Source organism: Salvelinus alpinus, chromosome 5 (assembly GCF_045679555.1).
Source record: "Salvelinus alpinus chromosome 5, SLU_Salpinus.1, whole genome shotgun sequence".
Taxonomy (NCBI): domain Eukaryota; kingdom Metazoa; phylum Chordata; class Actinopteri; order Salmoniformes; family Salmonidae; genus Salvelinus; species Salvelinus alpinus.
The window spans coordinates 31,961,744-31,986,428 of record NC_092090.1 but is presented as its reverse complement, the minus strand read 5'-3'; the positions used below and the strand labels follow the sequence as shown (position 1 = coordinate 31,986,428).

The following is a 24,685-nucleotide window of genomic DNA, read 5'->3' as shown; positions in this document are numbered from 1 at the left end:
CACACAGGGCTTTAACAACGAAGTGAGTCATGGTTTCTACCTATGTGTGGAAGAGTTTACAATGTTTTGAAGGTGAAATTAAGAATCTGGAGAAAATTATTTCAAATGAATGAATGGGCTGTCGGGGTATATTTCACTCATGCAAAATATTGTGCAAACCAAAGTCGCAAACCAATTATGACGCCTGTACTTCAGAAGGACAGTATAAATACTTGTACAGTAGGGTTGGGGTAAATTCCAATATAATTAGAAATTCCAATTCAATTTACAAGTTCACTCATGGTGGATAATTGACATTGAATTACATTGAAATGTTAAAAATCTTCAAGTTACGGAATTGGAATTATATTTTTGGGACTTTCTTTAATTGGAATGGAATTGTAATTATAAAAACATATAACCTCTGGAATGTAATTGGAATTCAGTATTATTACAATACGCAGTTAAAGGAATGATCACAAATAAACACATTTACTGTAGGATTTATTTGCAATAGTTTCAACCAGCATTCCTATATTTCTGACATGATCAGCCTGAAAGCCTGAGAGAATTTAATTTTAATTTGTGGAATTCTTGGAATTTAAACCTAACATTGGAATTTAGAGGAATGTCATTATCTCTGAATTCAAAGACTGACCTGGAATTCAAATCAAATTAAATGGAATTTAAAGGGAGAAAGAATTGAATTAGAATTACATTTGTGGAATTAACTCCAATCCTGGTGGACTGTGTTACTCATGTACTGGCAATGTACAGTATTGAAATCTTTATTCCTACTTTGATAACCATTGTGGTGAACTAATTAAATACGATGTATTATGAAAGCAAAGTAGCAGTCTTAGTAGCAGTCTTATATTGTAAGGGACCCTGGTAAAGTTGGTACTACAGTATACAAGCACAGTACATAGCACAATAGTGACTTCATCATAGTAGAGGACTGTGATATAGTACTCACCCAATCTCTGTGTGTATAGACATTGACCGGACGGAGGGTGAGGGCTCAGTGGTCTGCCTCTGCGTACGAGGGTTGGTGTGGACCCCGTTCTCGCGGCCTTTACTCTGGGACTCCAGGGGGATGTCTGGAGACGTGTGGCTAATCTTCATGGCTGCCTCTGGGATGGGGATGATTGCCGCTATGGGGGGCGGTGATACGGGGGTCACCGGCCCCGTCACGGTCCCAGATGCCACAGGGACAATGGAGCAGCGATGGGACTCACGGCGGTCGAGGGCAGGGACGGGGGGGTCGACGGCCGTATAGACTGGCTCCCTGGCTGGGACGTAGGGTTGCAGAGGTGCCATGGGGGAATCGTGGTGCCCATGGGTGGGCTCCTTGATGCTGGGGGAGAGGCCACGCTCCCTCCATGGGATCCAGCAGAGCTTCCAGGAGACGAAGATTGAGACCCCGAACAGGGCCAGGCCACAGGCTGTCACCACCAGGGACAGCAGGCTCACCGACACATCTACAGAATGCAGGGAGGGGGGGAAAGAGGAAGAGAGGGAGGAAAGAAAGGGAGAGAGTTAGTAGGGTAATTTTACTTATACAAGGATGTGAGAGGTACAGTGAGACAAACAAAGATCAATGACACATGTACAAGACAGAGGCTTGGGAGAGAATTAATCATCACATCATCATTTAACAAAATGTTTAACTCGCCGCCATTGGAAAAACGTTCTCTGGAGTGATGAATCACGCTTCCCCATCTGGCAGTTCGACGGACAAATCTGGGTTTGGCAGATGCCAGGAGAACGCTACCTGCCCCAATTCATAGTTTGATGGAGGAGGAATAATGGTCTCGTTTTCTTTTTCATGGTTCGGGCTAGGTCCCGTAGTTCCAATGAAGGGAAATCTTAACGCTACAGCACATAATGACATTCTAGACGATTCTGTGTTTTCGACTTTGTGACAACAGTTTGGGGAAGGCCCTTTCCTGTTTCAGCATGACAATGCCCCCGTGCACAAAGCGAGATCCATACAGAAATGTTTGTGGAGATAGGTGTGGAAGAAATTGACTGGCCTGCACAGAGCCCTGACCTCAACCCCATCGAACACCTTTTTGGATGAATTGGAATGCCGGCTGCGAACCAGGCCTAATTGCCCAACATCAGTGCCTGACCTCACTCATGCTCTTGTGGCAGAATGAAAGCAAGTCCCCGCAGCAATGTTCAAACATCTAGTGGAAAGCCTTCCCAGAAGAGTGGAGGCTATTATAGCAGCGAAGTGGGGACCAACTCCATATTAATGCCCATGATTTTGGAATGAGATGTTCAACGAGCAGGTGTCTTCATACTTTTGGTCATGTAGTGTATGTCAGAGTTTGCCTTTGGGCTTCTCTAGCTGTGTGCCATTAAAGACACACCACAAGGAACGGCCTAAGACTGATTAAATCACAGTGCACAATTTTTTTTTTTTAAATGGCTTGGTTAATTACAAGTGTGCTTTGCGGGAACTTTTCTCATTCTCCCTTAATATTCTCTTAAAGAGAGAGCGTGACAAACTTAATTAGGAATTATCCGAAGTTGTTTAATTATCTCCTCTGGAGTCCCAGGGTCCTGATTGTAGTGCTGCTGTAATCCACTGTCCTTGACTGATAGGAAAAGAGCAAGACAATGTGTTGTGGAGAAACATTCTATGGGAATCAATTGACCCACCTTGAACAAGTTTCAAGCCACTCTTCAGGCTTAAATCTTCAATATTTACATATACCTGGGGTGCAGGTGATATTTAACAGCCATTTTGAGCGATTAAAGTACGTGATGGATCCTCTGTAAGAGTTTAAATTGATGTGATGACATGTGATGATGCCGTTCATTTCTCCTCACAGAACTCATTGTTTGCTAAATTGTTTTCCACAAACATACTAGCTACAGGTGAAGTCGAAAGTTTACATACACCTTAGCGAAATACATTTATTGTCTCAGCCTCCAGTATTTATGCTGCAGTAGTTTATGTGTCGGGGGGCTAGGGTCAGCTGGTTATATCTGGAGTACTTCTCCTGTCTTATCCAGTGTCCTGTGTGAATTTAAGTATGCTCTCTCTAATTCTCTCCTTCCCTCTTTCTTTCTCTCTCTCGGAGAACCTGAGCCCTAGGACCATACGTCAGGACTACCGGGCATGATGACTCCTTGCTGTCCCCAGTCCACCTGGCCTTGCTGCTGTTCCAGTTTCAACTGTTCTGCCTGCGGTTATGGAACCCCTACCTGTCCCAGATTTGCTGCTTTCAACTCTTAATGATCGGCTATGAAAAGCCAACTGACATTTATTCCTGATTTATTATTTGACCATGCTTGTCATTTATGAACATTTTGAAAATCTTGGCTCTCTCTAATTCTCTCCTTCTCTCTTTCTTTCTCTCTCTCGGAGGACCTGAGCCCTAGGACCATACATCAGGACTACCGGGCATGATGACTCCTTGCTGTCCCCAGTCCACCTGGCCTTGCTGCTATTCCAGTTTCAATTGTTCTGCCTGAGGTTATGGAACCCCTACCTGTCCCAGACCTGCTGTTTTCAACTCTTAATGATCGGCTATGAAAAGCCAACTGACATTTATTCCAGATTATTATTTGACCATGCTTGTCACTTATGAACATTTTGAACATCTTGGCCATGTTCTGTTATAATCTCCACCCGGCACAGCCAGAAGAGGACTGGCCACCCCTCATAGCCTGGTTCCTCTCTAGGTTTCTTCCTAGGTTTTGGCCTTTCTAGGGAGTTTTTCCTAGCCACCGTGCTTCTACACCTGCATTGCTTGCTGTTTGGGGTTTTAGGCTGGGTTTCTGTACAGCACTTCGAGATATTAGCTGATGTACGAAGGGCTATATAAAATAAACTTGATTTGATTTGATTTAAACTCAGTTTTTCACAATTCCTGACATTTCATCCTAGTAACAATGCCCTGTCTTAGGCCAGTTAGGATCACCACTTTATTTTAATGTCAGAATAATAGTGAAATGTCAGAATAATAGTAGAGAGATTGATTTATTTAAGCTTGTATTTCTTTCATCACATTCCCAGTGGGTCTGTACACTCAATTAGTATTTGGTAGCATTGCCTTTAAATTGTTCGATTGGGTCAAACGTTTCAGGTAGCCTTCCACAACCTTCTCACAATAAGTTGGGTGAATTTTGGCCCATTCCTCCTGACACAGCTGGTGTAACTGAGTCAGGTTTGTAGGCCTCCTTGCTGGCACACGCTTTTTCAGTTCTGCCCACAAATTTTCTATAGGATTGAGGTCAGGGCTTTGTGATGGCCTCTCCAATACCTTGACTTTGTTGTCCTTAAGCCATTTTGCCACAACTTTGGAAGTATGCTTGGTGTCATTGTCCATTTGGAAGACCCACTTGCGACCAAGCTTTAACTTCCTGACTGATGTCTTGAGATGTTGCTTCAAAATATCCACATTATTTTCCTTCCTCATGAAGCCATCTATTTTCTGAAGTGTACCAGCCCTTCCCGCAGCAAGGCACCTCCACAACATGATGCTGCCACCCCCGTGCTTCATGGTTGGGATGGTGTTCTTTGGCTTGCAAGCAAACGTGGTCATTATGGCCAAACAGTTCTATTTTTGCTTCATCAGACCAGAGGACATTCCTCCAAAAAGTACGATCTTTGTCTCCATGTGCAGTTGCAAACCGTAGTCTGGCTTTTTATTGCGGTTTTGGAGCAGTGGCTTCTTCCTTGCTGAGCGGCCTTTCAGGTTATGTCGATATAGGACTCTTTTTACTGTGGATATAGATACTTTTTTACCTGTTTCCTCCAGCATCTTCACAAGGTCCTTTGCTGTTGTTCTGGGATTGATTTGTACTTTTCGCACCAAAGTACGTTCATCTCTAGGAGACAGAACGCGTCTCCTTCCTGAGCAGTATGACGGCTGCGTCGTCCCATGGTGTTTATACTTGTGTCCTATTGTTTGTACAGATGAACGTGGTACCTTCAGGCGTTTGAAAATTGCTCCCAAGGATGAACCAGTCTTGGCTGATTTCTTTTGATTTTCCCATGATGTCAAGCAAAGAGGCACTGAGATTGAAGGTAGGCCTTGAAAAACATCCACAGGTGCACCTCCAATTGACTTACATGATGTAAATTAGCCTATCAGAAGCTTCTAAAGCCATGGCATCATGTTCTGGAATTTTCCAAGCTATTTAAAGGCACAGTCAACTTAGCGTATGTAAACTTCTGACTCACTGGAATGGTGATACAGTGAATTATAAGTGAAATTGTCTGTCTGTAAACAATTGTTGGAAAAATTACTTGTGTCATGCACAAAGTAGATGTCCTAACCGACTGGCCAAAACTATAGTTTGATAACAAGAAATTTGTGGAGTGGTTGAAAAACTAGTTTTAATGACTCCAACCTAAGTGTATGTAAACTTCCGACTTCAACTGTATATCTAATTCAAGATAAAGCATTGTGCTTTGTAGGGTAATATAAAATAACAAACGGTGAATATGTCTTCTTATAATGTTATTTCATTTGAAATGTTTAGCCTTAGTATTTGGAAACTCTAATGTTTATGCCATAGAGATTGACCGTATATACAGTATAAATGTTTACACTAACGAAGGCTATGTTCATAGTGAACAGAATACCTGTTTAGAGGTTTGAATGTTTTATGCCAGGTCCTTTTACGATGCCCAACATCTCCTCCTCATCCAAGGAGAGCTGTTGGTGCAGGTAAAGGGCACGCTACTCTGCCCAGGCGTTGCTGACGCATGCCAGATCTTACGCCTGGATAGGTATTTTACGTACCAACTAACCACATCATACAGGTAACTGCCAAAGTAAATGGAAACACTTGAGTAAATGAGGGATACAAAGTATATTGAAAGCATGAGCTTCCACACTGGTGTGGTAACTGAGTTAATTAAGGTTTGATGAGCATAAAAATGATGTAAACCATATGCCATGGCCGTCTCTGTCACCAGATTTCAACCCAACTGGTTGAATGGCTGGTTTAATGGCTATTTTTGCCCCGTTGGCCCTGCAAATTACCGCAGGTGAGATAAATTACACTTGCTGAGAATCACTTGCCTCCAACCAAGTTAATTCGAATTTTAAATAATTTATCCATGCCGTTTTTGGACTTTGAAGTGAAAAATCTAAATTTCTTATTTTAATAAAAACGTTTGGTCCTGTGTAGTTGTAAATCAGACAAATACACATGTGAACACCAACGTTTTCAATTTCAACTTATTTTTGAAGAAATTGTGAATCATGCAAGGATGCATCCTCTCTCCGTCCTCTCCTGCCTCCTTTTGAAAAATGTCAATGTAATCGAGGAGAGGAAACGTGGAAACAAATGTGCTTGATGAAATGAGACTCCCCTCCACAAGCTCGTCATCAGGCAAACTGTGTATAAAGTGGCTCAAACACATTTTGCTAGTTGTACCAGACATTTTATAGACTAAAGGTGGGCGTTTAAAACGTGTGCGTGCTTTTCTCCTCTGAGAAAAAAACTGTTGATTCAAAGGATGTGTGGCGGATTACAAAACTCTTCCTGGTAGGACTCTGGCAGGATATACGTAAGAATTCTCAGCCGGGAGAGGCTATCGAGGAGAACTGCAAACTCCTCTGTTCACCTATTAACAAAATGATATTCTCCTACATATGGTAACGATCTTCCGGGTCAGGAGGGGAGGAGGACGGAGGAGTCGAGGAGAGGATGGATTTATGCCCAATGGAGAATCTCCCTATATCTAGGCTGGTCCTCATCCTCTACACGGTTTAAACTAAGATACTACAAGTGTGAGAAGCGTTGTGAAAATGCTGCAAGTAATCCTGTAATTATATTTTCATGTGACAGCTTTTACAGCATGACTTGCAACATGTTGTGTAGTTGTATGTTGATGATGCTATTGATGAGAGCTAGAGAGACTGTTTAGGGTTTACTGTGTTCCCATGTTTCCATGCAACATCGGTTGCAGGCACTTTTTGGCCATATCAATGCAGCCTCAATTATCACAAATGAAAGATTAAGATTTCAAAGTGTTGTGATGAATAATTAAGTGTGCTCATTCTCACTGGCACAGGGTCCCCCAGTCACTGCGGAAGGGGGGGGGGGACAGAAAGACAATCACGAAGAGCCTTCTGATTCATCTTGGCATTTGCCTCCAAAGCAATCCCAGGAAGTGAAGTGATGATGAGATATCCCTCTCTGGGAATTCTTCTGAAGAAGATGAAGTTCCGCCAAAGAGAGATCTTCAAAGACATGAATCAGTGTCATTGAGAATTCATCATTTTGGCACAGCTGTCACCCCTTGAACTTGGAGGACTTAGCAAACTCTCAGAGATTAGGGTCACACAATGTAACACAATGCATGACACCTAACTAACGTACACCTTCCGAACTGCAGAGAAAATCAGCACTCCCCCACTCATTACTACTGCACATAATGGCAAACATACAGAGGCCGGGCATTTTCCCTAACTATCTTTATAGGAGTTAAATGGCCAGATTGTCTAGAGGCATTTATAAAACAAACCCACTCAACTGTAAATTGTTTTGCACCATACAGTATTGTACCGTGTAGTTCACCATATTTTGCCATATGCTGTTCCATTCTCCAGCCCTGTTTGTCCATTGTTAATGAAACCCTGTGGGTTTACATCAACTGAGGCGTAGGAAATTATGAAATTATGATTTGTGTAATTAATCCACTGAGAGAAAGCTTTTTTAGTTATTTGTTTAATTATATATGTATGCTAAATGACTAAGCACAGATAGGGCTATGCAAGAGAACACTCAGGATGTTATCTTGTCTTAAACAAGGTCTGGGTTTGTGAGATACTATGTTTCTCTGGATCTCAGTGACCACATCTTAATGAAATCTTATCGTAGACCTTTTACAAACTGTACCTCCACAGGGGTGAAAGTGAAAATAGTGAAGACAGCTGTTTGGCAATCATCAGTAACAGTAAAAATGATGCACAGCCGTGGAAAGACAAAATTCCAAACATGGCAAATCTCTTGAAATGTAATTACCATTCAGGTCGAGAGCTGTGGCTACTGATGCTAGGTCTGTTTCATGGATTTTAGTGCTGAGCGATTAATCAAAATGTTGGTTATTTTTCATTTTTTAAACAACATCGGTTCAATTATTTTAATTCCATTTAGTTCGTTTTTTTGTCTGTGAGCTCAATGCGCAAATTGCACAATTTCTCTAAAGATATATCAGATCCAGCCTGAACTGTGCGATGTAGTATGGAGTTGTAGTTTCCAACAGGCCAATATTCTATACTGTACAACAATATAAAGACAACATCCAACAATTCCAAAGATTTTACTGAGTTACAGTTCATAGACAGACATCAGTCAATAGAAATAAATGCATTATCACCCAATCTATAGATTTCACATGACCGGGCAGGGGCGCAGCCATGGAGCTAGGCCAACCACTGGGGAGCTAGGCCCAGCTAATCAGAATAATAAAAAATTAAAAATGGTGAGGCCGGTTGGACGTACAGGCAAATTCTCTAAAACAATATTGGAGGTGTCATATGGTAGAGAAATTAACATTAAATGATCTGTTCTCTGTTGGACATTCCTGCAGTCAGCATGCCAATTTCACGCTCCCTCTAAACTTGAGACATCTGTGGCATTGTGTTGTGTGACAAAACTGCACATTTTAGAGTGGCCTTTTATTGTCCCCAGCACAAGGTGCACCTGTGTAATGATCCTGCTGTTTAATAAGCTTCTTGAAATGCCACACCTGTCAGGTGGATGGATTATCTTGGCAAAGGAGAAATTCTCACTTACAGTGATGTAAACAAATTTGTGCACACAATTTGAAAGAAATAAGCTTTTTATGCAGCTCGTGAAAAATGAGACCAAGACTTTACATTTGCATTTATATGTTTGCTCAGTTTGAACAGTAGTAATTAACTACACTGACCATAATCCATTGTGAATCTACTTAGCCAATCTGTGTTTCTTTTACTCCTGCTACGGAAGAGAGAAGAATGTGCGATCTGAGGTGATATAAAGCGCAGCTGTTGCTTAGCCAGGTATCTCTACCTGAAAATACATGATCAAAGTGATTGATAGTTTGTATTCAGCAGTCATAAAAGTATGCCTTATTTATTTTGAAGAACGACTAAAATAGTGATGTTGTCAGACAGCATAGGCAGCAGCTCTACAGAGATGAGAGGATGACTTGGAATGAAATAATAAAGTCATCAAATAAAACAAACGTAATATACACAACTGAAATATTTTATTAAAGTAATGTGCTTAAATGATGGTTAATAAGTGATAAGCAGTAATGTGCAGTCACTACCATCATGGGACTTTTATTAATTGTTTTATTCTGTGTTGTTACAGCATTCCACCAAAATAATAGAACAGAAACCAAACCGACCTCAAAAAGCAGTAATCGCTCAGCACTAATGGATGTGGAATCTGCTGGGCGGACCAAAGGAAATCACATGCAGGGTAAAAGGCCAGGCTGACCACCTTTGATTGCAGTAAAAAGCAAAGGGGTTGTTTTTGACATGGCCCCTTCCATTACATATTCCCTCAGAATGTTGAGGCAAAGCAAGCTGGGAGTCTGGGGCTTCCTTAATGAGCCTAGTATTGCACACCCCCTACCCCTCTTCTTGCTCCTCTTATTGCTGTCTCCTCCTCCACATGCTCCTTCACTAACTTTCTATTACCCTCCCCCTCTTCCTCCTTAACCTCACCCATGCTGCCCCCTCTGATATTTACATTTACATTTAAGTCATTTAGCAGACGCTCTTATCCAGAGCGACTTACAAATTGGTGCATTCACCTTATGATATCCAGTGGAACAACCACTTTACAATAGTGCATCTAACTCTTTTAAGGGGGGGGGGGTTAGAAGGATTACTTTATCCTATCCTAGGTATTCCTTAAAGAGGTGGGGTTTCAGGTGTCTCCGGAAGGTGGTGATTGACTCCGCTGACCTGGCGTCGTGAGGGAGTTTGTTCCACCATTGGGGTGCCAGAGCAGCGAACAGTTTTGACTGGGCTGAGCGGGAACTGTACTTCCTCAGAGGTAGGGAGGCGAGCAGGCCAGAGGTGGATGAACGCAGTGCCCTTGTTTGGGTGTAGGGCCTGATCAGAGCCTGAAGGTACGGAGGTGCCGTTCCCCTCACAGCTCCGTAGGCAAGCACCATGGTCTTGTAGCGGTAATATGTCAGGGATAGAACACCTTTTACACATCAAAGTCAATAATTATACTGTTCCGATAGCTCTCACGTCAATCAGTAATCAAACAGTTGATTAAAATAATCGATTATAGTCCACAGCAGTCTAAAATAAATGCACCCTTAATTGAGTCACTTCAAATATTGCAGTGAGTTGGCCTACGTTGTGATAGTGTGAAGAAGGTGAATGATGAAGTCTGTCCCAAAATATTATCTTCAGAGCCTTGACCGCTCTTGCATTTCTCAGAGCACATGCAAACACTTCATCAAAACGTGTGTACAGTCGACACTGTACATGGTGGTAAATGGGACAAGGTCACTCTGACTTGTTGTCTTGCTTTGATGATGTCATACCAACATACCACACACATAATATCTCAATTTGTGTTTCTAGGCTATTATGAAGATCAAAAAACTTCAGAAACAATCGTGAATCTTCTTGGGCTGATCCCTCCTTTCAAGCTCCTCCAAGCTGTTATAAACATGATCCAGGATCACAAAATACTGCAATATGGAGAACCAACTGTGTGAAAATGTACCTCCGTGTCCATATACTGTATGTTACCTGCATTATTTTAATCAGTTGATTGAGTGCTTCATGACAGTAATGCCATTGAAATGCCACTAAGCAGGGTGAACATTGTGCTGAACCTCCTCTTTAGCTGCAAGCTCTAAACCTAACAATGCAGTAATCAATATCAACGTAGTATTGAAAATAACATAAGGTAGAACACCCAAGACGTAAGTAAGCTACATACAGTTCCAATACAATATGTATAATGTGCAGAGATACTTGAGTGATAGAGAGCATTGTCCATATGTCCACCTGATGTCCTCTGTACACACAGCACATGTGACCGTCACAGACCTGCAGTGGACTATTGAACATGAATGAAGGAGGCTTTGAACACATAAATCGCATTCTCTGAATCACAAAGCTACTTATAGCATCAGTCACTATTCCTGATGAAATAAGTAAATCAGTGAAACCACAGGCCATGTCACAACCAGCCAAAGACATGGTACACCAAGGGTGAGACCACACTGTGGCATCTGATCGAACTGTGGCTATTGAGCTCAGAGATGAGGGTGATAGACTGACATGGGCAGCCCTGTAGCCTGAGAGCACATTGATCCAGAGGCCTAGTGGTGGTTTGCTTGGCACATTGCCCTGGTACTGCCTGAGGAGGTAGAGATTCATAGTATATTTGAAAAGACTCAAATAACCCCGATAGCTAACAAAAACATCCAACAGAAAGAGAGAGGGGGATATTGCCGATTTAAGCATTTCCTTGGACCTACAGTAGTATTCCCTTGTGTTGCTCTAAGGTGCCTTACAGATTGTTCGGTGTTGAATTAGTGTGCCCCTATAGCAAACTGATATGTAATAATCTACATGACCTACACCTCTCCTCAATAAGTCATCAGCAGCAATAGCAGTCAATATGCACTGAGTTTACAAAACATTAGGAACACCTGCTCTATCCATGACATAGTTTGACTGACCGGGTGAATCCAGGTGAAAGCTATGATCCTTATTGATGTCACTTGTTAAATCCACTTCAATACGTGTAGATGAAGGGGAGGAGACCGGTTTTAAAAATATTTTTACGTTTTGAGACAATTGAGACATGGATTGTGTATGTGCGCCATGCAGAGAGTGAATGGGCAAGACAACATGTTTTTTTTACTAAAATTAGGAAGGTGTTCTTAATGTTTTGTACACTCAGTGTATATTAGCTACTGTATGTGAATATGAGTGAGCTGCTACCAACCAAAACCTCACAGGCATTATCTACAGTTGAAGTCGGAAGTTTACATACACCTTAGCCAAATACATTTAAACTCATTGTCTTTCACAATTCCTGACATTTAATCCTAGTAAAAATGCACTGTCTTATGTCAGTTAGGATCACCACTTTATTTTAAGAATGTGAAATATCAGAATAATAGTAGACAGAATTATTTATTTAAACTTTTATTTCTTTCATCACATTCCCAGTGGGTCAGAAGTTTTTATACACTCAATTAGTTCTTGGTAGAATTGCCTTTAAAATGTTTAACTTGGGTCAAACATTTCAGGTAGCCTTCCACAAGCTTCCCACAATAAGTTTAAACCCATTCCTCCTGACAGAGCTGGTGTAACTGAGTCAGGTTTGTAGGCCTCCTTGCACGCACACACTTTTTCAGTTCTGCCCACAAATGTTCTATGGGATTGAGATCAGGGCTTTGTGATGGCCTCTCCACTACCTTGACTTTGTTGTCCTTAAGCCATTTTGCCACATCTTTGGAAGTATGCTTGGGGTCATTGTTCATTTGGAAGACCCACTTGCGACCAAGCTTTAACTTCCTGACTGATGTTTTGAGATGTTGCTTCAATATATCCACATAATTTTCCCTTCCTCCTGATGCCATCTATTTTATGAAGTGCACCAGTCCCTCCTGCAGCAAAGCACCCCCACAACATGATGCTGCCACCCCTGTGCTTCATGATGCAAGCATCCCCCTTTTTCCTCCAACCATAACGATGGTCATTATGGCCAAACAGTCCTATTTCTGTTTCATCAGACCAGAGGACATTTCTCCAAAAAGTACGATCTTTGTCTCCATGTGCAGTTGCAAACCGTAGTCTGGCTTTTTTATGGCGGTTTTGGAGCAGTGGCTTCTTCCTTGCTAAGTGTCGATATAGGACTCGTTTTATTGTGCATATAGATACTTTTGTACCTGTTTCCTTCAGCATCTTCACAAGGTCCTTTGCTGTTGTTCTGGGATTGATTTGCACTTTTTGCACCAAAGTACGTTCATCTCTAGGAGACAGAACGCGTCTCCTTCCTCAGTGGTATGACGGCTGCGTGGTCCTATGGTGTTTATACTTGCGTACTATTGTTTGTACAGATGAACGTGGTACCTTCAGGCGGTTGGAAATTGCTCCCAAGGATGAACCAGACGTGTGGAGGTCTACAATTTTTCTTGTAGGTCTTGCCTGATTTCTTTTGATTTTCCCATGATGTCAAGCAAAGAGGCACTGAGTTTGAAGGTAGGCCTTGAAAAACATCCACAGGTACAGCCCCATTTGACTCAAATGATGTAAATTAGCCTATCAGCCTTCTAAAGCCATGACATAATTTTCTGGAATTTTCCAAGCTGTTTAAAGGCACAGTCAACTTAGTGTATGTAAACTTCTGACTCACTGGAATTGTGATACAGTGAATTATAAGTGAAATAATCTGTCTGTAAACAATTGTTGGAAAAATGACTTGTGTCATGCACCAAGTAGATGTCCTAACCGACTGGTCAAAACTATAGTTTGTTAACAAGAAATTTGTTGAGTGGTAGAAAAACGAGTTTTAATGACTCTAACCTAAGTGTATGTAAACTTCCGACTTCAACTGTATAAGTAGAGTTTGATAATACCGTGGCAGTGACACCTAAACAGTGTTGAGTAGCTGGGAGTCCGGCTCTCAGTCTATCTATCAAGTCTACAAGGTGAGCACAGCAGGGGGACATGTTGCTGGAAAACTCTCTTTCCCTAGCCACTCGCTGTGTGGCCATGATCTGGCTTAAGATAGAAAAGCTTAATTTCCCCCGGGGCTGCTATTACTGAGGACTCAACATGGCATATGTTATACATATAGCCCAGAATCACATCCATGTGCATAATGGGTCTGAGTGCTTAGCAACATGCTCAGCACTACATGAATGTATAGACAGCAGGCAGATGTCTGTGAAGTTATTTTGGTAAAGTTGAGAGATCTATTGTAATATATATTTTTCATTCTCCAGATGATTTAAAATAGTAAGCTTCACAGTGGCATTAACATTGAGTATGGTGCAGACATTCATTCTGACCTGATCTGGTGTGAGGGAGTTGCTTGGCCTGTACAAACACTGCAAATGTGTTAGCCGTGGTTGGTTTTTAACCCACCACACAGAAACAGACACACACACACTCCTCTCCGTTTGGGACACATATTATCTTTGAATGCCAGAGACCAACGCAAAAATACTTGTCAATCTTCCTATATCTTTTTCTCTTCTCTCTTTCATCCGTATTTCTCTCTGTTTTTTTTGAGGTGCCAGTCATCCAGGACAGGATGACATGGCTCAGCTGGATATGTTAATAAAACCAGGGACTGTGGACTCAAGGGAATCTGCCTCTGATCGCAGTTCAATAACCCCACCATACACTCCACCTGGCTGTCAATGCAGAGGGGAGAATTGAGCTAGAGGAGAATGCAGAGGGGAGAATGGAGAGAGAAGGGAGAGTGCACAAGGAATAGTGCTGAAGGGAGAAGAAATGGTGCATAGGGGAGAGGAGCAGGGACGGATAGTACGCAGAAAGTAGAAGGGAGAGGAGAAGGGGTATAGGGGGAAGGGGAGGGGAGGGGAGAGGAGAAAGAAGAAGGGAGAGGGGAGCAAGGAGATGGGAGAGTGAAGAGAGGTTTTGACTGAAAGGATGGGGGTGGGGTTACAGGCCACATCTTGAACCATTCATCAATCAGGGGCATGTGAGAAATGCAGAAGGTTGGGTTATTAGATCAAGCTCAGGCCATTGGGTTCACAATATGTAACATCTTATGCCTTACAGAAACCTCCTGTGAACCTTCTAGTAATCACCAGGGTCTGCAACAGGCAGCCATGGATCAGTGGGTAGAGTGAAAAACACGTCCACGCACGCACGCACGAACACACACACAAACAGCTCGCTTGGGTTAGTGTGATACTGTATTACTAAGAATGCACGTCTCCCTCGTTACCAGACGCGCTAGCACTTCGTGCTAGCTTCCCCAAATTCCCGTTCCACTATAAGCACTGCCTCCCTCTCTTGCTGAGGCTAGCACGTATATGCATGCACTCACCACTCACCCTTGGTAAATGGGTCAAAACGAATCCGCTGAGAACTTTAGTGTGGCCGAGTGTTGCATCCCATGTGCCAATGCAAAACAATTAGATCGCATTGGGTATCACGCGAGCTCAAGCTTCAATGAATGCGACCAAGGATTACGCAAACTCGCGCCAGTCCCCATCCCCCACTCTCAACACCCCATCCACTTCAGGTGCACCAGAAATAAATGCACATAAAACAAATCCATAGTGAGCACTGCATATCCCACACTACATGTATTGGCAAGGTTGAATATAACCTACTGACTTTTATTTTTATCAATCATTTGTTCCTGCAAAACCCTATATAAAGTAATTTCCCCACTCCTATTCTCCATGCAACAAGTTCTGTACAGAAATGGAACCCTATCTCTCCAAACCTAATGTGTGAAAACAATCTATTCAGATCAAAGTGTTTCAGAGCAAGTTACATCTGTATAATGCAAACCGAAAAGCGCACACGCATTGCATTCACATACACTGCTCTCAGGGCTGATTAATTGGATAGGATTGACTGGTGCATTAATACCTGAGTCTGTGTAGCGTGGTCTGGCGAGGTCCCGGAAATGGTAAATGAAATCCAGACAGTTCTCGTTCTGTACTTCCCCTTTAGAGCACAGATCAGACAGTAGTTCTAGTGCTTTTTGACAAATCTCGTCCTCTCTGTCGCCAGGCATTTCCCACCAGCATCCTTCTGAATGGAGGGGCTCCTATGGCACCACCACACCACCCCGCCCACCAGAGAGTCGACTAGCCCCCGCAGAAAACCACTAATCCTCCCGGCAGAGAGTCAACTAAAGCCCCAGTAGCAGCGCACCACTCCACCCGAAGCGGAGTCACCAACACCCAGCAGCTCAGCACCACTCTGGCTGTCTGAAAAACCAACCAGGGTAGCGGAGGATGAACAGGTATAAGTATACTAGGTCAAAAAAACATAATATTCCTGTATTTCTTTCCAAACGTCTGCATCCCTTTTCGAGTGTGTAGTATTCAATTGTGGGGTTTTCCCATCAAAAGTAGCCTATCGTACAATTTAGCCACAGGTTGAATGTCCGACCACTCATAGGAGGCTATGAGGCGCCGTGCACTGTCCACACTCAATTGGTGCTGAAAAAGTGCATGCGCTCTCTCGATGCGTGAATGACCGGCGTCGCGCAGCCAGTCGCTCAATTCACCATCAACGCAATGAGCGAGCGCGATCCCGACTCTCCACGGTTCAAAGCGCTCCGCTTATTAACCGCACCGCCAACACTAAACCCCCAATGCTCTCTTTGCGCCGAGACCCCTGGGCTGGCATCAACATGCACGTCAAGAGTGACGCCCAACTGGCTTTCCATACAACTGGCCCTGAGAACGAGCTAATTAGTGGTGTTGACTGTGCACGTTGTTTAGTATGAAGTGCATGTTTTCTGCTACTGCATTAATTCGTATTGTTTTTCTCAGTTGTATTCTATACTGTTCTGTTTATCGCTTTGGCCAGGTAGGATTGTTGTTCTACCTATTTATCTTGGGATATACAGTATGTCAATACCATTAAGGGCTGCATGGTGGCTGGGAGGCTGGTTGATAACTAATTCTATTATAGATTTGCACAATTGATCAGTATGCACCTCTTTTATTGTGCAGTCAATTTAATAATTTCTCAATCCATTTCAGTGATTGACAGGCACTGTATTAACCATGTGGAAATGTGTGTTTGTATGAGTGTGCGTGTGTGTGCGTGTGCGCGTGTGTGTGCATGCATGTACAGTATATGTATTTGATCTATAGATCTAAAGATGGAACTATAGGGGGATTGATGTGTATGTAATGCATTCCTGTCTAACCCTTGTCCAGACAGTTTTGTAAAGATGAATGAAAACAGCACCAAAGAGTTATTTAAGCAGCACACTGGAGGTAAAGCTACCAGTCCCATAGAGCCTTATACAGGAGTAGAATCAGACTCCATAATGAATGAGAGCAAACCCTTTCCATGCCGGAGGGCAGGGTTACCTCCTAAAGAGCAACAATTGGACCTGCACAGCTTAGCACCATTGGATACATGTTCACATTGTTTTTGTCGCTTTGGTACTATTTTCACTTAAGAAGTTTTCACTTAACACTTAACAATCCAAAATAATGTTTAATGTGAAATATAAATAGTATATTGGTTTAATCACCAAAACACAACATAATGATATCTTCTCAATGTCGTTATTTTAAGAACCAGTTCATCCAACAGCAAAACTTTTAAGATAAATTGCCCTTTGGATGTAATATGCTACAGGCAAGTCATCCAGGTCCTGAGGCAGCAAAGCATCCCCAAACCATCACACTACCACCACCATGCTGGACAGTTGGTATGAGGTTCTTACTGTGGAATGCAGTGTTTGGTTTTCGCCAGACATAATGGGAACCATCTAGTCCAAAATGCTGACTCAAGTTTGCCAAAAAAGCACCTTGATAATCATCAAGACACTTGGAAGAATGTTCTATGGACAGATGAGTCAAACGTATAACTTTTTGGACGACATGGTAATGCAATTTTAAACCAAACGTTTAAGTGATCATCAATTAAGAGCAGTCGGATTAAGTAATAGTAAAATGAATTTTAACAAAATAGAATATAATCATATCAAAAGTAATGTGATCACTGCATTGTAAAAATGTATTACTTTCTATTAACATGTATTGGAACGTCAAACATGTATTTCTAGGTGAAAAAAAAAAACGTATGATTTTGTGTATTGTACTTTGTCAATTGAAATTGTGCTTAGAGTTTTGAAACAACTGCCTTTTTGATGATCTGTTTTGAGTTTTGTACAAAGAGTGAAAATTGCACCAAAGGGCAAAAAAATGTATGTAATAGGCATCCAGTGAAATCATAGAGGTCTTTGTTTCGTATGATTCATTTGAAGAGGAACCAGGGTTTGGTTATTCCCATGATCCAAGTGTATTTCAATGGAACATTGTCATATACAGTGCATTCGGAAAGTACTCAGACCCTTTGACTTTTTCAAATTTTTGTTACGTTACAGCCTTATTTTAAAATGTATTACGTTGTTTTTCCCCTCATCAATCTACATACAATACCCCATACAATAAGTCAGGAACCAATACACACAGTCAGTTAGGAAAGCAAAGGCTAGCTTTTTCAAACATAAATTTGCATCCTGCAGCACCAATTCCAAAAGGTTTTTGGACACTGTAAAGTCCATGGAGAATAAGAGTACCTCCTCCCAGCTGCCCAATACACCGAGACTAGGAAACACTGTCACCACTGATAAATCCACAATAATCGAGAATTTCAATAAGCATTTCTCTATGGCTGGCCGTGCTTTCCACCTGGCTACCATAACCCCGGCCAACAGCTCTGCACACCGCGCAGCAACTGTCCCGAGCCCCCCCCCCCCCCCCCCCCCACCGCTTCTCCTTCACCCAAATCCAGACAGCTGATGTTCTGAAAGAGCAGCAAAATCTGGATCCCTACAAATCAGCTGGGCTAGACAATCTGGACCCTCTCTTCCTAAATTTATCCGCCGCCATTGTTGCAACCCCTATTACTAGTCTGTTCATCCTCTCTTTCGTATCGGTTCGTATCGTCTAAGATTCCTAAAGATTGGAAAGCGGCCGCAGTCATCCCCCTCTTCAAAGGGGGAGACACTCTAGACCCAAACTGTTACAGATCTATATCCATCCCGCTCTGCCTTTCTAAAGTCTTTCGAATCCCATCATACCTTCTCCGGTATGCAATCTGGTTTCCGAGCTGGTCACGGGTGCACCTCAGCCACGCTCAAGGTCCTAAACGATATCATAACCGCCATCAATAAAAGACAGTACTGTGCAGCCGTCTGCATCAACCTGGCCAAGGCTTTCGACTCTGTCAATCACCGTATTCTTATCGGCCGACTGAACAGCCTTGGTTTCTCTAATGACTGCCTCGCCTGGTTCACTAACTACTTCTCAGATGGAGTTCAGTGTGTCAAATCGGAGGGCCTGTTGTCCGGACCTCTGGCAGTCTCTATGGGGGTGCCACAGGGTTAAATTCTCAGGCCGACTCTTTTCTCTGTATATATCAGTGATGTCGCTCTTGCTGCGGGTGATTCTTTGATCCACCTCTACGCAAACAACACCATTCTGCATACATCGAGCCCTTCTTTGGACACTGTGTTAAAAACCTACAAACGAGCTTCAACGCCATACAACACTCCTTCCGTGGCCTCCAACTGCTCTTAAATGCTAGTAAAACAAAATGCATGCTCTTCAACCAACTAGCATCACTACTCTGGACGGTTCTGACTTAGAATATGTGGACAACTATAAATATCTAGGTGTCTGACTAGAGTGTAAACTCTCTTTCCAGACTCACATTAAGCATCTCTATTCCAAAGTTAAATCTAGAATCGACTTCCAATTTCGCAAAACAAAGCATCCTTCACTCATGCTGCCAAACTTATCCTCATAAAACTGACTATCCTAACGATCCTTGACTTCGGCGATGTCATTTACAAAGTAGCCTCCAACACTACTCAGCAAATTTGATGGGGTCTATCACAGTGCCATCCGTTTTGTCACCAAAGCCCCATACACTACCCACCACTGCGACCTGTATGCATTCGTTGGCTGGTCCTTGCTACATATTCGTTGCCAAACCCACTGGCTCCAGGTCATCTATAAGTCTTTGCTAGGTATAGCTCCGCCTTATCTCAGCTCACTGGTCACCATAGCAATACCTACCCGTAGCACGCGCTCCAGCAGGTATATTTCACTGGTCATCCCCAAAGCCAACAACTACTTTGGCCGCCTTTCCTTCCAGTTCTCTGCTGCCAATGACTGGAACGAATTGCAAAAATCACGGAAGTTGGAGACTTACATCTCCCTCTCTAACTTTAAGCGTCAGCTGTCAGAACAGCTTACCTATTGCTGCAGCTGTACACAGCCCATCTGTAAATAGCCCATCCAACCAACTACCTACCTCATCCCCATATTTGTTTTTGTTTTTCTGCTCTTTTGCACACCAGTATTTCTACTTGCACATCCTCATCTGCACATCTATCACTCCAGTGTACATTGCTAAATTGCAATTACTTCGCCACTATTGGCCTATTTATTGCCTTACCTCCTTACTTCATTTGCACACACTGTATACAGATTTTTCTATTGTATTATTGACTGTACGTTTGTTTATATCATGTGTAACTCTGTGTCGTTGTTTTTATTTCACTGCTTTGCTTTATCTTTCCCATGTCGCAGTTGTAAATGAGAACTTGTTCTCAACTGGCCTACCTGGTTAAATAAAGGTGAAATAAAAAAATAAAAAATGTCATTATGGGGTATTGTGTGTAGATTGAAACTATTTAATTAATTTTAGAATAAGGCTGTAACGTAACAAATTGTGGAAAAAGTCAGTGTCTGAATACTTTCCGAATGCACTGTACATACAACACCTACAGTTTACTTACTAAGCCACTGTAATAATTTGGTTAGAACATAGGTCACCACAAGGGATAATAAATAGAAAAATTATGATCTACAGTATGTGCAATAATTTCTCATGCAACAGCGCATCAAACAATTCTTCTACATCACAGGAAGGGAGAGAAACCACATCTTTAGTGAGGTTGTTGGGAGATGAAGGAAGACATGATGAAACAGTCCACAGTATAGGAAGCAGACACAGCACTAATTTGGATTACACTTCTGACATAGTGTCTTTGTAGGTTGCCTTTGTTATACATGATGTGCTGCAAAGAAACAACTATGCTGACCATTTGTCTGAACACCAGTATGAAAACATGGTTGACAGGATAAAAATAACTATCAGGTATGTCAGTTACTTTGAACCGAATGATTAGGGGGTCCAATCATAACCTACATCAGACTAGATAGAATGATCAGGAGATCCAATCATAACCTACATCAGACTAGACAGAATGATCAGGAGATCCAATCATAGCCTACATCAGAACAGACTGAGAGATCAGGGGGTCCAATCATAGCCTACGTCAGACTAGACAGAATGATCAGGAGATCCAATCATAACCTACATCAGACTAGACAGAATGATCAGGAGATCCAATCATAACCTACATCAGACTAGACAGAATGATCAGGAGATCCAATCAAGGCCTAGATCAGAACAGACTGAATGATCAGGGGGTCAATTCATAGCCTGTATGAAGTTCACATGATCAGAGCCTTCCATCTCAGTCTATCCACACTAACTGCAGTATCACTATTGAGAAAACAATATGATCATCTTTCAATTATGATTTTTTTGGCCCCCGTTTGTCGAGTAGGATATACAGTGAAGGTATAAGCTTTGCAAATATGGTGACATTTGAATAGTTTTTTACGCACGCACGCACGCACGCACGCACGCACGCACGCACGCACGCACGCACGCACGCACGCACACACACACACACACACACACACACACACACACACACACACACACACACACACACGCCCCACACAGACACACACACACACACAAACATACACCCAACCCACACACACATACCACACCCACCCCACAAACACGTACACGTGAACACACACTCACAATCACACACAGAATATATAAGAATTTGAGGGAGTATAGGAGAGATGAGTGAGCCTTTATGTGCTTTCTGCCTGCTCTCGAATAAGAACACAGATTCCAGCAGTGTTCATGCCATCAAAGACATGCACGACTCACAGTAAACTGTAAACAGTTTGTATTCGCACTCCCACTTTTGCCCTCCTCTGCTTCTCCAATGGCGTGCTGTGCTTTCCTGCATTCAATAAAGAAATGTTTTATCATACAATGCATACTTATCACACAACAACAGCAGAGAACTGTACGCCGGTTACCGCAGTCGTTCTGTTAAAAGCACATCATTTGTATACCATTTTTTCTTTCTCATACAGGTATTTTTCTGTGTCAAAACTCCACCATCCCCCATTGAAGGAGGGGAGAAAGCTGAAGAGAGAAGTGGGTGGTGGCAATGGTGCTGTGTGTATGTGTGTGTGTTGGTGTGTGTTAATTGTGAGACATTCTTTCTGCACAGCCTCAAGTCAGCTTTCTTGGTGTCCATGGCAACTAAGAGACACTAGGGCCTCTCTGTGAATCTCTGTCTGTCTCTTCTATAGTGTCTCTCTCACTCTCTCTTCCTCTCTCTTTTTCACAGAAAATATGTGTATGTGCATCTGTCTATTACAGTAAGCTACTTATCCTCCTTTATTGTTCAGCCAATATGATGGTTGGGTTTAGGGAAATGAGGTAGCTCAAGTGGGGAATTACCCTCCCACTCCCACTCCTCTTCCCACTCTACTTTCTGTTTTCCCTCCTCTCATCGACCTCTTCTCCCTTCCATCTTCCATTACCCTCTCTTCCTCCTCCTCCTCTTCTTTTCCTCTACAGCATATTCTGCACCTGATCCCATACTCCCATATCTCCCTCCTCTCTATATCTACCCTGCCTCCTCTCTCTTCCTCTTTACTCTATCTATCCCTCTGCACCTTCTCCCATCACCCCTCCAGCTTTTCTAAGGCTCAATCATCCACATTGTCTCCCTTTTCTTCTCATCAACTCTTTCCTACCCATAATCCCATCTCTATCCATATCTCTATTTCTCTATCTCAATCTCCACCCCTCTCTCTCCTGCTCCAGTAATGGCAGTGTGTTACAGTCTGTAGCTGAGAAGCAGCTCAATGGGGCAGAGCATCACAGTGATAAAAGGCTGGTGGATTGCACCCGCAAAGCGCACGCACGCACGCACGCACGCACGCACGCACGCACGCACGCACGCACGCACGCACGCACGCACGCACGCACACACACACACACACACACACACACACACACACACACACACACACACACACACACACACACACACACACACACACACACACACACACACACACACACACCCATTACAGAGCCCCTGGGCACACACAGCCTGCATCCCCATCCTCATCGCCGCTTCACCCCGACCCTTAACCCCCTCCAGCCCACCCCAGCAATGGGGAAGGTATGAGAAATGGAGTAATAGAGGAGAAAGCCTTCAAACCCACATTCATACTGTAGTCTCTCAAAGGCTATGAGATAGCCCTGCTCGGCTGATAGCGGGAGTTTCTATTTTAAGAGAACATTTAACTCTGGGCACTGGAAGCATTTGGCTCCAGCCATTATAGAAAGTGATGATCTAAGCTGTAATCATATGAGGGGAAACCAAGAAGACATTATAAAAAGCTCAGCCTACTGTATCAATTAAATAAATGTACAGATTGTGCAGTTCAATTGGTGTTTGTTTATTAAAACAAGGGCATATGGCATGATCAATTCAAAACTAAACAGTGCCACAATACAACCAGGATATATGGCTCTTTCTGTAGTGTTTTGACCATGTGTTTTGATTATTGCAACATTAATCCAATAGACTGGCTCCCCAGGCCCATCTCTAAACACATTCTGAATGATTCGGCTGTGATGGCGACGTTCTGTAATGAGTGGTTGATATTGTTTTATGGATCTCTCTCTTTTTCTCTTGTTTTATGGATCTCTCTCCTTTTCTATTTCCTTCTCTCGTATCCTGTGGGCCAGTGGTGGATAGGGTTTAAGCACTATTGAGCACTATAACCATTTCAAGGTGTGTTATGCTAGGAAGCTAGGCTGAATTGTGCCTCTGGCTCTTTTCTGTTGCAATTGGTCTGTATGGTTTTAAGTGTTCAATCTTAAATACTCTGATGCATCACCGCATCAAATAAACATAAAATACCAAAAATAAAGTTGATGACAAATATCCCTTTGATATAACCCATATGCAAATTGCAGAAAAAGGATAATTAAAAAAAAATTAAAATCCCTCCAAATACAACGTTTTTCCAAAATTGCTGTGCTGTTCTGTGCAGTACACAATTAAGCCATCACTGTCAGAAGGTAGGACGGAGTGAGGGGATTCTGAAATGTCAAATGGAGAAATTGAAATGTTTTGGATGGCAGTGACTAAGAGAAGCATCTCTGGAAGCCATGAAAAGGTGTCACTGTCAGAGCCTGACTAGGCTTTCCTCTTCTCTTTCATTCTAAAAAAGAGAGGATGGATTAGAAGCCTCCCATTGGCAGAGGGTCTATCTGCAGCAGGCAGGGAGGAGAGAGGGAGAGGGGGTTGAGTGAGGAGAGAGAGAGAGAAGGTTCTGCATCTCATCACTCAAATGATTCATTGCTGTTTATTGGGAGCAGAAGCGCACAAGCGGTGCCCAAGCCTCTTAACTCCATGTCTTAAAACAAAGGTTGGTGTTACACAACCACCAGGTTCTCTATCACAATAATTATATGTGAAGAAGAATTCCACAGGTAACCTGTTCTGCTTAGCCTAGGACCACTGGTCTGGCAGCAGGCAGTCATTAACCATTGACCACAGCTGGTCATGACCATGTCCATGCTCAGAGCCCACTGGCTAGAGGCATTATGGTCATTTCGCCACAACCCCCTTGCCTGATTAACTAGGGAGATGAGACCTTCATCTGGCTGTGCCAGTGCCGTAATTGCAGTTAATTTGAGTGATTTGCTCCCAATCACCATTCAGAGTATCTGGCCGACATCGCACCTGTCTATCTCCCTAGCTCGGAATGCAAAATTATACAAATATAGTCTACCATTGATTCCTGCTG

At 42.7% G+C, this 24,685-nt stretch overlaps 1 protein-coding gene across 1 annotated transcript in view; it reads right to left on the bottom strand.

Moving 5' to 3' along the window:
• The window catches only part of LOC139575925 (synaptotagmin-9-like), a 43,495-nt gene extending 27,198 nt beyond the window's left edge, over positions 1-16,297 (bottom strand). The window contains exons 1-2 of the mRNA XM_071401385.1: positions 15,576-16,297; positions 956-1,460 (exon numbers count right to left, since the gene is read on the bottom strand). Of these exons, the coding sequence (XP_071257486.1) occupies positions 956-1,460; positions 15,576-15,723 (653 nt within the window). The 5' untranslated portion in view covers positions 15,724-16,297. The remainder of the gene's footprint in view (positions 1-955; positions 1,461-15,575) is intronic.
• Between the last annotated feature and the right edge of the window lie 8,388 nt (positions 16,298-24,685).